General features: G+C 51.2%; 1 protein-coding gene across 2 annotated transcripts; it reads right to left on the bottom strand.

Moving 5' to 3' along the window:
• Positions 1-2368: 2368 nt before the first annotated feature.
• FRMD7 (FERM domain containing 7) lies at positions 2369-14945 on the bottom strand. 2 transcript variants are annotated; one of them, XM_075763195.1, is made up of 12 exons: positions 14719-14945; positions 10324-10428; positions 9915-9957; positions 8474-8507; positions 7647-7744; positions 7384-7498; positions 7021-7168; positions 5755-5850; positions 5313-5476; positions 5029-5097; positions 4863-4938; positions 2369-4665 (listed from the first exon to the last, which is right to left on the bottom strand). In XM_075763195.1, exons 1-12 carry the CDS (start codon positions 14773-14775, stop codon positions 3625-3627), a joined length of 2046 nt encoding a protein of 681 aa, XP_075619310.1. In that variant the 5' UTR covers positions 14776-14945; the 3' UTR covers positions 2369-3624. The 2 variants fall into 2 exon arrangements, with proteins under 2 accessions (XP_075619310.1, XP_075619311.1); XM_075763196.1 differs by having other exon boundaries at positions 8474-8552; positions 14719-14888.
• Positions 14946-15365: the final 420 nt, after the last annotated feature.

Here is a 15365-nt window from a genome sequence, read left to right as displayed (position 1 = left end):
CTAAAGTCATCATAAGGCTAACTCTAAAGAATGGATGTCTGTATTACTGATTTCCAGAGAACAGTTGTCTTTTTCCCCACCACGTGTTAGTTATTGATGAACTGTGTAACTTAATCAGCAGTATTCTGTTGGTGGCAGATAGCTAATGGAAAGATATATCAAAATATTCACACAGGAACCCTTCTCTGATTTGCTAGGCTTCCCACTGTAGATTGAGAAGAATTGATATTGATGTAGTCTTATCAAAGTAGTCTGAATTGCAGAATAGAGAAATGTATTTGTTCTTGGATAGATGAGTCCTTTATCAATGTAACCATTCTTAAAGCCCTTGGTCTCTGACTCCCCTAGTATGCTCTTGTACAGTAAGTGTGTAGTATCGTAAACACCTGTTCTTGCATTCCACTGAATGTCTATAGCTGAATAGGAAAGTACATAGGTTCTTAATGTGTTTGCACAAAGTTTAGCAATTGTTAAAGGTCTGATTTTTATCACACTGTTTTATGACTTAACACTGGAATAAAATTATTTTCTTCTTTGCAAAGTTTTAGTGGTATGTATATTGGCTTGCCTTATTTCACATTTTTTCCAACAAATGAAGTAACACTTCATACAGAGATGAGGTAAATAGACTGAAACCTATCTTAGTGCTTCTCCAAACCAAGGTTCTTTGTATACTGCATACATTTTGCTTCTTTTTATATCTTGCCATACACACCTATGCCTAAAATTTGTGCATCTGAATTTCAAGATTAGCTTTATCTGTAAGTGTTCTATTTTATATGAACTCCAGTTACTGCAGTCCAAATGCATTGAGTAGCTTAATGTTTTGACACTGTAATGCTGCTGTGCCTCCTCCCCCTTTAATAATCTTTGTTTGCATAAGGGCTATAAAAGTTTACATTTTTTCAGGTACTGCTCTCTGTCTTTTGCCATCAGCAGACCAAATCATTCCATGTCCTCTCTCCATCCTCATTTTCTTCTCTGGCAAAACATAATCACTTAAATAGATGTTCTTAGCTCTTTTGGGTGAATAGGACTGAGCAGGGACCGTGGGGAAGGACTTACTCAAGGGTTATTTCAATTGTTCCTTGACGTGAGTCACTGCTTACTGGGATTGTTCCTTTATTTTAGTCCCAAGCAAGCTAGTTTACGCAATGAATTTAACTTGAAGATGTTAATTTCTGTCACTTATGAGCTGCTTTGTTCCTCTGCTATTGTTGACCATGGTGTAGGATGTGCTAGGGCACAGTGCACACGCTGTGCCCCAGTCCTCTCCAGTCAATGGAAAAATCCAAAAATAGTTCCCAAGTCCTTGTTTCTCCCTCTCGATGCTGTTTCCCCAGCATAGCCCTGAATGCTAGAGCTGGCAGCTCCTGGAGACTTGGGCAGTGCCTCTGTCCCTCTGGGTAGGACTGTGTGTCCATTCTGGGAGATGCTGAAGGTAAAGCTGACCTGGGCCAGCCTTCACCTCTGTCTCCACATGCTTTTGGGAGGTAACGTGATTGTAGGTTTGCCTGTGTGCTTAAGGTAGAACCCTGTAAGGGACGTTCTCTGAGGGCTGTGCGTGCAGTCTGTATTTACAACACTGCTGCTTTTTATCCTCTCGACCACATCATCTGGGACTGCCATGCTTAAATGCTGTATTGAGGGGTGGTTCTTGCTCTTTCCAAGGTGCAGAGTTTTGAGAAAGCGAAGAAACAACTCTCTTACAACCAGAAAGATTATCCCTTTTTTAATAGAACATGTGCCAGAGCAGCATGTGGGGTCCCTGGAGTTCACAGCTTCTTCAGCACAGGGTAACCAGAAGCAAAGGCAAACCTTACAGTGTGTTCTTGTTGATCTAATGCATTTCTTCGGGCAAACAACCAAGAATGTGGTTCGGGCATCTCAGCAGGTCTCCCCAGTTGCTGGGACAGTGAAGGCACAGGGGGAGCTGGCAAGCAGCTGCAGGAGGGGGAAGTCAGCCCAGCAGCTCTGTAGGACAGTGAGGGCAGCCTGGGAGCGGGGAGGCACAGGGGAAGGTGGGCTGGGGGTGCCTGCAGGGCTGCGGGGGCAGATTTGACAGGGCAGGAGGAGGAACCCAAAACTCTGGTGTGAACAACTGATTTTTATTGTCCAGCTTCTAAAACAAAGGACAGCGATGCGCAGGGTGAGCAGTACCCATAAGTCCAGTTTCTTTTTATGTGTTAACCTGTGCTCTGTCTGCCACAGGTTCCTTGTTTCTGAAATCCATTCTAGCAGGCTGCGGTAGTTTCTCAACTGTGGATTTACTGGGCTGTCCCTCTCCTTACAATCATGTCCTACGGAGTCTTACAGGGTTCTTAAAAGTAACAAGATCCTCCCCTAAAATCTTACAGAGGTGTCCTCATTCTCTTTTTTTTTTGGTGGGGGGTAGTTTTCATGTAGATTTAGGGTAATAAGTTTTTGTAATAAAAATACTTCCAAGAAGTATACCTTTTCCCCTTCAAGGGAGCAATGGATAAACTGGGAATCCCCTTCCTGCTGCCCCATGGACAGTGAGCAGTCCCAGCTCCTGCTCCTTCTGTACAGCTAGAAACAGCCCTGGTAAAAATAACATTGCACTCATGTAGCAAACAGGACAGTTTTGAAGCACCATGATTACAGCAGACTTCCTAATGCCAAGGGTAAGCACCAGCTGCCTGTTTCTTTCCTACTCTCTCCTGAGACCTTTTTTTCCCCATGCTGCTTAGCTGAGGCCTGATTTGGGGGACCAAAGGACCCTCACCCACCTAGACTTAAGCAGGGCACTGAGGTGCTGGGGCTGTGGAGCTGCTGCCAGAAAATGACAACTAATGGACCTAAGAAAAGCGAAACTATACAATATCATTCATTAACCCACTTCCTAGAGCTCGCTGTTGGATGCTGCTAAATGATTTACAAGCACCAACGGGGTGTTTCTGGGGGAATGATAGTGCTGTAAACTGACTGGGGAGAAGACAGAGCTGTTTGCTTCCTCTGTGGCTCCAGCCATTGCAAGGAGCACCCCACATGTGCAACCTTGTCCTCAAGGGCCAGGCGCTCCCTGCAGCATTGGAGGGAGGAGAGGCAGCATGGAGGAGACGGGCTTTTTGCCGCAGCATTGGCTGTGTCCACAGGGGATCAGGTCAACAGCAGCTGCCCCTGGCCATCCTCCTCCTCTCCAAATGGGCCTCAAACACCCTTCCCACCAGTGTGCTTCCCTGCAGCTGTGAAAAACAGATGTTTAAACTCTTCTGTGAGATGTCTCTTTTCTTTCTCTCCTTCCCCCTCGATAAAGACTCCTGCAGCTGAGCTCCAAGCATGGCCAGCAGCCACCAGCTTGGGCAGGACACAAGATCTTTGCAGGGCTTTAGGAGAGCCCTGACCCCCCCTAAATGGAGCAGTACTCCCCGCGTATGGTGGCAGAGACGCACTGCCTTCCAAGCGTGGTGTGGGGGTGGAGCACTTCTCTTGAGCATTCCCCTGCTGTCCATGAACACATCCTCTATAGCTAAGAGCACTCGCACAACACAGGCCCATCAATGTTTCGCAAGCAGCAAGCATTCCTGCAAGCAAGAATGTCACCCTTCTGCTGCCCCAGGTCAGTGCTGGCCACCTCTGCTCCCTCTGGCCAGTGTCAGGCACCTAGGTGAAATACCTGGAGGCCCCCCTGGAAGTCCTCTCTTCAGTGGTGCTGGTGGCAAAGGACGCCTCCTCATCCTCTTCATCCAGCTGGAGGCTGCCGGAGGACAGCCGCACCCGGGCCATGGGTGACCGCAGCATCCGGCCATACAGGGAGCAGTAGTCGGCAGCCAGGAGGTCAGAGTCGGAGTCGCTGGACTCGGTGCTGCTGCCCACGTAGCGCTCAGCAGAGCGTCGCAGCCCCGGCGCCAGCCCTTGCTGGGCCGGCACGTGCCGAAAGATGCTCGCTTTCCGGCTGCTCAGCGCAGGGCACGGCCCCAGGGGCCTGAACTCGGAGCCATAGGGGAAGCAAATGGTTTTCATGTCCGACTGGCTCCAAGACCGCTTGGGAGGCTGCTCCTGAAGGCCATAATCGAAGGAGCGAGCCAGCGACCTGCTCTCTCCCACTGGGGCCACGCTCGCGTCTGCTGCCATGCGTGCAGCCTCGTGATGAACTTCCCCGGCCCGGGTTCCACTCAGGCTCCGTCTGGGGGGTTTTGCTGCCACGGGGCCGCATCCCCTGGCTGGTCCTGCTGTGTCCTCGCCAGGCACCGGTGTGTGGCACGGGGGCTGCGGGGGCCTGTCCAGGTAGAAGAGGACCTGCGGGGCCGGGGCAGCCATGGGTGGGGGGCACGGCACGTCCGTGTACACCAGTGTTCGGGCGCTCACCTCCCGCATGTTGCCCACTGAGGTGCTTTTACTGTTCCCAGCAAACTGGTGGTGGGGCCGAAAGGATGTCAAGGGGTTCCTGGCACTGAAGAGGTCAGCGGGCTCCCATGCCCGCTCCAGCTCCAGCTCGGCGTAGAGCAGGGGGAAGGCGGATGAGCTTTTGGAGTGGGATAGGAAGGTGGGGGGGGCTTCGGGCTTGGAGCGCTCTAGCTCAGCTGCGAACGTCACCTCCATGGCGGAGCTCCGGCACCGGCTGTCCAGCGTGGGCTCTGAGGCGTGCACCCCGTTGGCATGGTAGGAGCCCCGTCTGCCATAGGCCAGGCGCAGCTCCTCCACCTGAGCAGAGGCAGAGGGTGGGTGAGTGCCTAGACTCTGGCCAGGCAGGGGGGCAGAGTGGGGCCGGCAGCGAGCTCCCAGAGCTGAGGGCCAGGCTTGGAGTCCAGCTGGGGCTGCAATGCCAAGACACCCCCACCCCACCCCCACACACCCCCCCAGCCCCAGCACTACCTCTTGCTGATGCCCAGGGGACATACCTGCTTGGAGATGTCTGTCAGAAGATCAGGGGAGGAGCGGCACTGCCTCTCATCGTAGCGGGACGCGTAATGCTTCCTGCAAGGCCAAGAGAATGGGTGGGTGCTTGGCCAGGAGGGCCCGTCCCACCCCTTCCCAGGCACTGCCTCCCTCCATGGCCCCCAGTACCTCTCAAAGGGCAGGCTCTTCATCTTCGCCTTCCTCCCATGCTCCAGCAGCTGCCTCTGCGTCCTCCCGCTGCAGCAAGGGGGGAAAGGCATGAGCAGCACCATCAGCCCCAGCCCTGGGCATCCCTGCATCCCAGGGAAGGCAAGGGGATGCAGCAGGACCAAGGCAGTGGTCTCTCCAGGAAAAGCTGCTGTTGGGCATCATCCCCTCACATCCAGCCAGGTCCAACATAAAGGGGAGGCTCAGAGCCGTCCCCATGCCCCTCCCAGCCCCTGGGACTTTACCTGTATCGGAAACTGGAGCCCTTGCTGCACAGAAGGGCTTTGGGCTTTGACTTGGGCTCTTCAGACAGCCTGAAGAAGGCATGGTACTCCACACACATCTTCCAGAAAGCCTTGCAGGTGTCCCGACTCACCATAGTGAACTCCAGCGTGTCCTTGCACAGCACCTGTGTGGCCAGAGACAAGCAAGCCGACATCATGGGCGCAGGGCCAGGCTCTGCTGTTTGCCCAAAGGACCTGGGCTGCCAGCAGCTCCAGGCAGCGCAGCATCACCCCACTGGGGACACAGGAGGGGTCACACATGCTGTGCTTGGGCAAGGAAGGAGAATCACCCATGAGCAGCAGAAATGGATTTTTATTCAAAAATGGGGACTTTGCATGGCTGATCCTTGGGCCACAGCTGCCTGCTGCTGACCCTGGCAGCTGTCTGCAGCGTGGTACTTACAGAAATGTTTGCATGGAGCTTGATGAGAAAGTGCTTCCTCTTGAAACTCAGTTTGCGAATTTTGGACCAGTTGAATGTGTTGATCTTTGTATTGCCCTGCAAGGACAGACACAGCAGTTATGGCAGGATGGGGCAAGCCAGGAATACAGAAATACGATAGGCCAGGACCTGAGTTCACGGGACACTGCATGAGACCCTGATGCAGCTCTCAGTGCTGCTGGGGTCTGGGGAAGGGATGCTGGGATTTGGTGTTTGACCCTCCTCTCCATCAGTTGGCCCTAAAAGTGGAAATGGAGGTTCAGGGCTTAACTCTGCCTTCTGAAGCCATTTGTAAAACTCCAGGATCCCAATATGAACCTCACAGAGGTCAAGGCAGAGAGTCCCATCTATCCCAGCTTGAATGTGACATGAGTTAATGCAGAATCAGGCCCCCCCCAAGAAATAAAACCCTCTCTCCTTTGCCAGGAAGCATAACAGAGCTCAGCTCACTCCCACGGCTTTAGACCCAGCTTAAGAGACTGCAAGCATACCTTAGCCCTCATTACCATTATGCATCAATTTAGATGCAGCCACACAATGCTGGTGTCACGGCAGGACCAGGTAAAATTGCGTTACTCCATGCTGTGGCACCGAGACCCTCTCAGCTTTCTGGGAGAGCTCAGATTTTCATGTGCTCACAGAAGCTCTAATCATGCATGAGGGGTGTTTATTGCTCTGAATAAATAACCAGGTCTGTCAGTGCTAATTATGACCAGCAGACCCACAGTTAGGATTTTTTTTTCCTGCTCTGGCAAGATGTTCCCAGGTTGAAATTAGCCGGTGTGGGAGGCAAACACTGCTTCACGCGGGCTGTGAGGAAGCCTGTATTTATTCTGCAGCTATGCCATGATTACAGCATTATGTAATTGCACAGACGTGAGGTGGCTATTTTTGCTGGAAGATTATACAGTGAACACATGTGACACAGCCGTGTAACCTGTGGCGCTTACACGGCTGCGCTTGCCCTGACAAGGGCCAACAGAGCTGGGGCAGGTGTGGTGGCACGCAGCCGGCGCTGATGGGGATGGTGGGGCAGAGCCCTGCAGCCATGCCCCGGAGCATCACCTCCACACCTGATGGCTGCCAGAGCCTGCTCCCTCTTGTAGGATTTGGGAGGGTTTGGAGCACACAGAGGGGAGAAGGGTTCCCCTCTAGCTGGAGGTGATGTCCCTGGGGAAAGGCCACCTCACCTGGGTGCTGGCAGCCCGCCCCAATCCCCGGGCTCACCCTCAGGACCAGCACCCCCATGTGTGTCACGGCCAGGTTGATCTGCGTCCCCTCGCCATCGCTGGCGGGGTGCGGGCGAATCCCGTACATCTCCAGTTTCCTGGCCACATCCAGCAGCTGAATGTCTGACTCAGCCGGCGTCTTCCCACTGGAGACACAAACGCACCAGGAAGAAACAAGAGTGAAAAGGCAGCTGCTGAAATGGGCTGAAAAAATGCCATTTTTGGACATGCACGCACTGGCATCACACACACACTCCCCCCCCACACACACTGCCAGCCCTGCCTGCTAACGGGAACAGCCACATCGGCAGGTGCCCATCGGGTGCTTCGATGGGTGGCCATGGTGCGGAGCAGCCCTTACCCGTGTCTCCGGTGGTAGTGCATGATCTTGTTGTCCAGGTACTCCTGGTTGGGCAGGTACCTGTGGGTTGCCAGATGCTGCTGGTCCGTCTCCTCATGGAAATCGCCCAGCTCGGCTGCGGGGGACACGGGGAGAGCAGCGCTAAGCTGCAAGGGGGTCACTGCAGGGGGAAACCCGGGCTATGCAGCCAAAGCAAAGCCCCGTTGGTGTCCCCCGTCCCCAGGGAAGGGGCACAGGCCCTGTGGGCACTCGCCTGCCCTTACACTGCAGCAGGTGGGAGACGAGTAGCGCAGCACTCTTGTCACTGCAGGGCAGCTGCCCCAGTGCCAGGTCCTTCTTGATCTGGAGGGTGAAGAGGTACCTGTGGAGGAGGACAGGAGCGTGCCCTGGGGGGAAGCAGGGCTCAGCAGAGAGCCTGGGGCAGGGCTGAGCCCTGAAGGTACTGCTGCAGAGTGGCTGTCTGCCCCCGTGTCTCTCCCTGCGCTTGCCCATGTTTCAACCCAAGGGCTGCAGGTCCATGAGGTCACAGGAAGAGCGTGCAGCCTCTGCAGGAGGCTGCAGCTGGGCACCACCATGACCAGTATGCCCCTGCCATTGAAATGCCCATTAGTAGGTTTCAGAGTTAACATTCCTTTATGCTTTGGAGGGCATTTACATCTCTTTGGGCTAATATGTTCTGCAGAAGCACTGTCTTAGTTTTATTCTTAGTTCCTGTTTGCAGTGCTTTCTCTAAAACATAAGAGCTAACAATGCCATTTTTGAAAATAAAGTTCTTTCAGAACACAGCTTGAGGCAGGAGCTAGACCAAGCAAAGTCAGACTTGGTGCCCAACTGCTAAAGCATTTGGCAGAAAACAAATTGCAGCCTCTTAAGACGGCTGATCCTTCAAGTGGATTTTGTTTAAAAACAGAGGATCAAGAAAAGATACTCTCTTGGTTTTTGATTTGTAAAGTACAGAGCTCTTTCAATACTTAGATTAACCACTGCTAGCAGACAAGTTTGGGTGGATGAAGATAAAGAATGAAATGCATGCTTCGCAATTGCAAACATACAGAACTGTGTGGTAAGAGTAATAGAACAAGTACTGTACCTGGTCAGCTCTTCTCTCAGATGGCCGGGGTCCACTGGGAAAAATTTCACCATAAATTTGAAAAGAACCTCCTTAGGATCTTAAAACACAACATCCTCATAAGTTTTCTTTTATGTGTCTATTGAGAACATTTACAACTCTCTTCACACATGCTGTCTCCTTATAGAGTAAATTACTCTGAGCCCTTACAGAACAGGGCTGGAAGCCCTCAGCATCAGGGACTCCATCCTGCCCTCACAACCAGCCTACCCAGACCCCCACTGTTACCAACAGAAGCGAACAGAGAGTTGGACGCCTAAATAACAGTAAAGGAAAAAAACGTCCCAGCATTTATTTAAATTGCAAAGACCCCTGCCAGGAGGGGGGTTTCCATGGGGAGGGGTGGCACCTGGGGTGCTCATCTGGAGCACAGCCAGAACTCTGGCACACAGTTACCATCAGCAGGGCTGTACATTAAACTCAGCCCTCCAAGCATGCAGCAGCTCCAACAGGCTGTTTTGGCAAAGCTTTTTTGTGGGATGAGTGAGAGCAAGTGGCCAAGCCTGAGGCAAAGAGCATGGAGGAAGGGAGGCAATTTTGTAGACACCAACTGTCCCAGGACACCATGGGACAGCTCAGGGGCTCCTGGAGGGACACGGCCCTGCAAGAGTAAGCCTGAAGGGGCATGGAAAAAGAAATTGGTGCCTGAAATAATCCCACTTCTGGTGCACCCAGAAAGGGGAGGGTCTTTATCAGGCTTTCCCCTTACAGGGAAATTCATCCAAACACTGTACTGCAGCTTCCCCGTGGCAAATACCAGGGTGGTGGCCTCATGCTCTCAACAACTTCCTAGTTGTCATGTATTTGGGAAAAATACCATTTGGTTCATTGCAGGGGTGGAAACAGGCACAGGCTGAAAGGACCACTGTGTTAACATTGGTCGTGGCCACAGCAGGGGATGCTGAGCCTGAATTCAGGTCAGGCTCCACAGCATCACCATGCACGGCCCGGGGGTGCTGGGGGCAGGAGAGGAGTGGCGGAGCCTGGAAAGCACACGACTAACCCTGCTTCACGCAGGGCTCATGCCACGCAGGCATCTGGGCCGCTAAGAGCTGCAAAGAGGAAAGGAGGGCACGCAGGGAGCAATGCCTGCTGCTCTGCCAGCACAGCAATGCATGCACACGCACGCACACAGCCACCCCTGCTCCTCTGCCAAGCTGTCAGGTTATTAACAGCTCGAGTCTACAATGGTGCAGATACCAGATTGCAAAGGCAGCAGTATTTCTACAAGATTTTATATGGACTGTGGTGTCTTTGCAAACAATCCTACCCAGCCTCATGATGTATAAAATGAGCTCAGGTAAATGCTGGAAACAAGTCCCCCTCCCCAAGCAATAATGGCTGCACAAATGTGCCCGCGCTAGTCTGTCATTTAGAAGAATTTTATTCTTGAAATACTTACTTTTGACTTGCTTTGTAATGGGCTTTAGTGATTCCAGCCAGACCTGAAATAAGGCAACGAAGAGCTGGGTGAATAAACAGCACAGGAGGCTGGGGGGGATAAAAGCAGCAGCATCACGCTAGAATGCAACACAAAATGTTGGCCAGCTCGGCTGCTGCAGCAAGCTGTCCTGCTGGGCAGCCATGAACAGATGGCTACAGATAAACCCCATGGGCTCTGCCAACCAGCTTGTGGCTCCCCTCATAACTCCCATTTTCAAGGTTTTTTTGGCACTGTGGCAAACCTTTCCATTGAAATTTTCCATCTGGTATTTCAGGGAGGTGCTAGCAGGTCTCCAGCCACGCAGGCGGTTGCTGCAAGGATGCGGCACAGTGCAGCACTAGGGCCACATGCCGCAACCCGTACTCACGTGGTTCCCAGCCTGGCTGCGAAACTCCAGCCCAAAGTACTCCTTCTCCGCAAGATTGAGATGGCTGCAGGTGAGGTTGAACAATCCTTTTCCGCAGGATTTTTGCTAGCAAACAAATACACCATGCAAACAGCGGGTTAGGCAATGCTGACAGCAATGGTGATGGGATTTCAGCGAGAAGGAGGAGAAGTTTTAGCTCCCTGCCTTCGCCCTGAGAGGAGCTGATTCCTGATTCTTGACTTCCAAAACCTTACTCAATAAAGGCTCCTGGTTTCAGCATGGGGGACAGGATGACTGCACATTGTGTGCCCCTTCCCTCTGCTCTTGGAAATCAGATTCCTTCTCATCACTTTTCTCCTTTATTAAGGACTGTAAACCAGAAAGCAAAGGAAAAGGAAAGAAATCTTGCTTTTGGCTCACTTTTTGCAACCATCACTGTTCAGGCAGCTCTGTCCCCGGCAAACCAGTGAATGATCCCCAGGACAACCATCTGCATGATCCAGGGATGGCCGTGGTAAACGTGCTCTATTAAGAGCAAACGGGAACACACCTCAAACCTGTGCAGCGAGCCCGTGTGCCCCGACAGCCAGGAACTGGATTGCTGGGGACAAGCTAGTATTATGGTTAATAGTAATTAACAGCAACAGGACCCTGCAGAGATCCTGTCCCTTGGGCCCTGGGTCATCCGTGCACTTTAGCAATATTAATTAAGTGGCACTACATGCTGATAAGGGAGGCCAGGCTGTAGTTATTCCCAGTAAACAGAAACACTTGAAGGGTGTTTTGCTTGTTGTGCTGTGTGACAGGGCTGGGGAACAACCCAGGAGGCCCTGACTTTAGAAAATGCTCCAGAAACTACCAGAAATGAACCTGGCACCCCAGCAAAAACCCTCCTACTGCTTTATCAACTTGTGAAAAGCAGACCAAAAATGAGCATGGGTTAGTGCAAAAGCAAGCTGGAGCAGAGAGGTCAGGTCAGACAACTGCTAAATTACGGCATTTCGGGTGATGGAGGTGAAGGCAGGCTGCTGCTCCCCATGCTAGTGGCTGCTCCCGGCAGGGACAGGAGGGACCCCGGCTGCTGGCAGTGATGCACACTAATAACAACCTTTCACAGCTTCTTCTGGGATTAAATAGCTGGCTCCATGCTGAAAGGCTGCTGAGAAGTGATAGCATAATAACAGCATTCGCTCTGCAACACTCCCGGTTCTCCTCGAAATTACTAGATCACAAGGGTAATTAAAACAATTATAAATGTTGATTTCCAAGCTAGAATTTTCTAGTATGAAAGACTTCGGCCTTTGTCAGGCAGTCAGGGAAGACAAGTATTTCTTACCAGGTTATTACCCAGCACGTCTGCTGGGAGCGACCCGCTCTCCTCCAAGCCCAGCACTGCCCAGGAAAACCTGTTCACTGGGAGACGCAGCCCTGTGATGCAGGGGCAGGTTTAAAAGCAGAGGCTTTCCTCTCATGGAGTGGTGCTTGCAGGTGCCCATCCTGGGTTTGTGGGGTACCGAGGCCCCAACTCACACTGCTGCAAGCACCAGGGTACAGTTGTGCTCAGGACAGCATCAGTCAAAAGTGCTCACCCCTCCTCTCCACGCTGGAAGCAGCTGGGACTGTAAGCAGGGTAAGAAAGCAAGAGGCACACCCAGAAGCAGACAGCAACATGTGTGACACATGGGGACACGCACACTCGTCCCCAAAGGATGCCCTGGCAGCACTTATGCTCCTACAGCAAAGCCACATTTCTGCAGTGTTCCCCATAGCACAGGCTGCTGCAGCCAGGTCTGTGGTTTAGCAGGGAGCACCAGACATGGGATTTGGTGTGATCTTTCCCTACCACCTTGGGAGATGCCTCCCATGCCAGGCACGCTGGTGTCTTCTGTATGGCCATGGCTGGCATGCAATGCTATGCGCCAAAACCACCAGCCCTGATGCTCCCTATGCCCTTGCTGGACCAGCTTGCGTGCGGCCAGCTCTGCACACCTCCTCTCAATGAATTCCCACCTCTACTCATCATAAGGGACACGAGACCATGGGAGATTTTGTCCTTTGCTCAGCCCCACCAATTAATTCTTCTGGGCTTGTTTGGTTTGCCTGTTCTTTCTTTTTTTTTTTTTTCCTTCCCACTGAATCTTGCCCTGTAGCAAATTCCACCAGCAGAGATGCCCAGGCTTTGTCTGCCCAGGCTGTAAAGCGGTTCACCCTTTCTGTGCTGCTCTAGGAGGGCTCGGGAGGCTGCCCAGGCTCAGGGATGCTTTGTTTAGACCCTTGCCAGAGAGAAGAGTGACTTCATCAGTGAGAGCACATGCCAGGTCACAGCTCCAGGTAGCCGGGGGGGGAGAAGATGGGAAGCAGCTTTGCAATATCTTCTCTCAGTGCAAGATACCCAGTTAAAGGCTGACCTGTGACCGACCCTGCGCCCAGGCACTGGGGCAGGAGATCCCGGTGCCCTCCCAGTGCAAGGCGCAGGGCTCGCTGGCATGGCTGGTGGCATCCCAGTGAGGTCCCATCTGCACCCTGGCTCAGCCCCAGGGTGTTCAGTGGGGAGGGCGCAACGGGGACATGCAGAGATGTGCCAGGCCCCCCGCCTTTCCCTGCCCTGGGGGCTCGGAGCTGGCTTGCCAGGTGCCATCCCAGGAACCACCTCCAGTGCCCAGCCGGAGGAGATTCTGGGAGCTCAGCCGCTGCGTGGAAGGTGCCGGGTCCCGGCTGTTGGCAGATGGAGGCAGAAGCCTTCCTGGGCCAGCGCCCAGCACCAGGAGAAGAACTCATTCCCATGCAAAGCCGGGCTGGAAATCAGACCTCACCGCACGTGCCGGCAGCTGTGCTACCCACGTGAGGCACATATAGACGCATAGGCTGAGTGTGAGGCAGAGGGGGAATCAAGCCCTCCGTGTTTTCTCTCTTTTGTCCTTTTCCCTCGCATTATACTGAAGTATTGCACATTCAAAAGCGCTTTCCAAAGTCAGGAAGGGTTTAGGAAGAGTTGCTTAAAATATCTACTCAAAACTTAGCCCAAAGCAGTCCTTTTATAATGGAGAAGTCACTAATTCAGCTACTTATTTATCGTACCCATACAGCATCAAATGCATGAAATGCCTAAAAGGGGTTTCCAATACCATTCCATGCTAAAAAAGGAAATGGCCAGGAGTTCCTCTAATGGAAGCTATTTGCTGCAATAACATGTCGTGCAGAGCTATAGTGCTGTAAGTGTTTTGGGCAAATAAGAAAGCAGAGATGGAGAAAAATATGGTAATATTGTACCAGCAGCATCTTTCAAATTGTCTCTCACTATGCCTTGATCTGATCAATATGGAAAAAAAAGTATTTTTAAATGACTAGCCTCATTTTTAAGCTGACCCCAGGTCTAGGATATATTAACAAAATTAAAGCAAACAACTTCCATACTGTGCCAAGTGATGGAATTACTTTACAGTCCTATTTTGAGCAAAATTGCTGTCACAAAGAAACCGAGCAGTACTTCCAAGACCGAGCAGTTCTCAGGCTGTGCTATAAAACCAGAGGACAGGACAGTCTAAAAAAAATGTAATAGAACTTGAAAAAAAAACAATTTTATATAAAGCACTCTGGTCCCATAGGAGATGCAGGTAAGTGCTAGAACAGATCTACTTGAATTATCTAATTCAGTTAGCTACTGTGATTACCAAATCCTAACCAGAACTTAATGCTCAATCACAGGTGTAAAAAGTATAACACATAGACAAGATATATCTACATATATATAAATCTAACACCACAGATATTAATACTTAACACTTAAACCTATTTCAGCAGTCAATATTCAGAGCTAGCATTTATTAAATGTGAGTTATTAATGACAGTGTGTTGTAGGACACTGTCATGCAGAAAATAAAACACAGTGAGTTTTTTCCTCAGCTGTTCTCAAAACCACACAGTTCTCTTTTTCAACTGAATGCTCAGGAAGAGATACATGCAGATGTTTCTCTCCAGGGGTAGTTTAGTTAAATATCCCATCTTTATTCTGTTCCCAGATTTTTCTTCCTTGCTGAATGCTTATACTGGCAGCCAGACAAATGAGAGAAGAACACGACACTTGTCAAGAGCATCACTTCATATTAGCTGATTTCCAAAAAGATGATACCAGATAAGTAAAAGCCATTCTTCCTTCTTTATAAATAATGCCAATAAGAAGGGAGAGTGGGAGCGTGTTGGTGCTGAAAGACACTTAGCAATCAGCGCTACAACCTTTTGTTTTGGATTTGAGGGTTTTTGATTTGGTTTTTGTTTGTTTGTTTTATTTTTTTAAGCTGAAAACCAGAAGCTATCAGAAATCATGCAATCCTTCAGAGCAGCAACGACTTCAATAATTAGCACAAAAACCCCAGTAAGAATACAACACCCACTTACATCAACTACAAAGATCTTCTGGGAGTCATCCAGAAACTGGACTTTCAAGTGCAGCATCCTCAAGCATGTGGCTGAGCGTGCAGCAGGCGTGGGAGTCCTAGCGATGTGAGCTGTGTGCCAGGAAGGGAGCCCTGACTCCTCTTGCACACATAATTTCCCTCTCAGCTGGATGGAGAAGGCTGCAGTCACAGATGTGGAGCGGAGGCTGGAGCAAAGGAACTGAATGCCTAAAAAACAAGTTAAAAAAAGAATACCGATACGTCCCCTGGTTTAAATATCACCACTGCCTGAAAGGATATTTTCCCCCTGTGAATTATGGGGTCTATTAATAGGGGGAAAGGCTGTGCCGCAGCTCGGCACAAGTGGCACTGATAGGGCTGAGATAAACACAGAGCTCTTACAGCTGGTGGTGAGCAATGTGAGGGCAAAGCGAGCCCACGCTTGGTACCGTGGGGTCAGGGAAGAAGAGCTGAGCGGCTCTCCTGCCAGAGTCACCGAGCAGCAAGCGTTGCCTTTTCTCTGGTCCAGTTAAGGTGCACAAAGAGATCAGCTGCCTGGCAGCCATGCTCGCTCCACAAGGTGGGCAGATAAGGTCCTCTCCACTGAGCAGATGTGTGCAGGCTGGGCAGACAGGCTGAGGTACTTCA

This window comes from Balearica regulorum, chromosome 11 (assembly GCF_011004875.1).
Source record: "Balearica regulorum gibbericeps isolate bBalReg1 chromosome 11, bBalReg1.pri, whole genome shotgun sequence".
NCBI classification, from domain to species: domain Eukaryota; kingdom Metazoa; phylum Chordata; class Aves; order Gruiformes; family Gruidae; genus Balearica; species Balearica regulorum.
The sequence above is the reverse complement of the archived record's forward strand: the minus strand, read 5'-3'. Positions and strand labels throughout refer to the sequence as shown.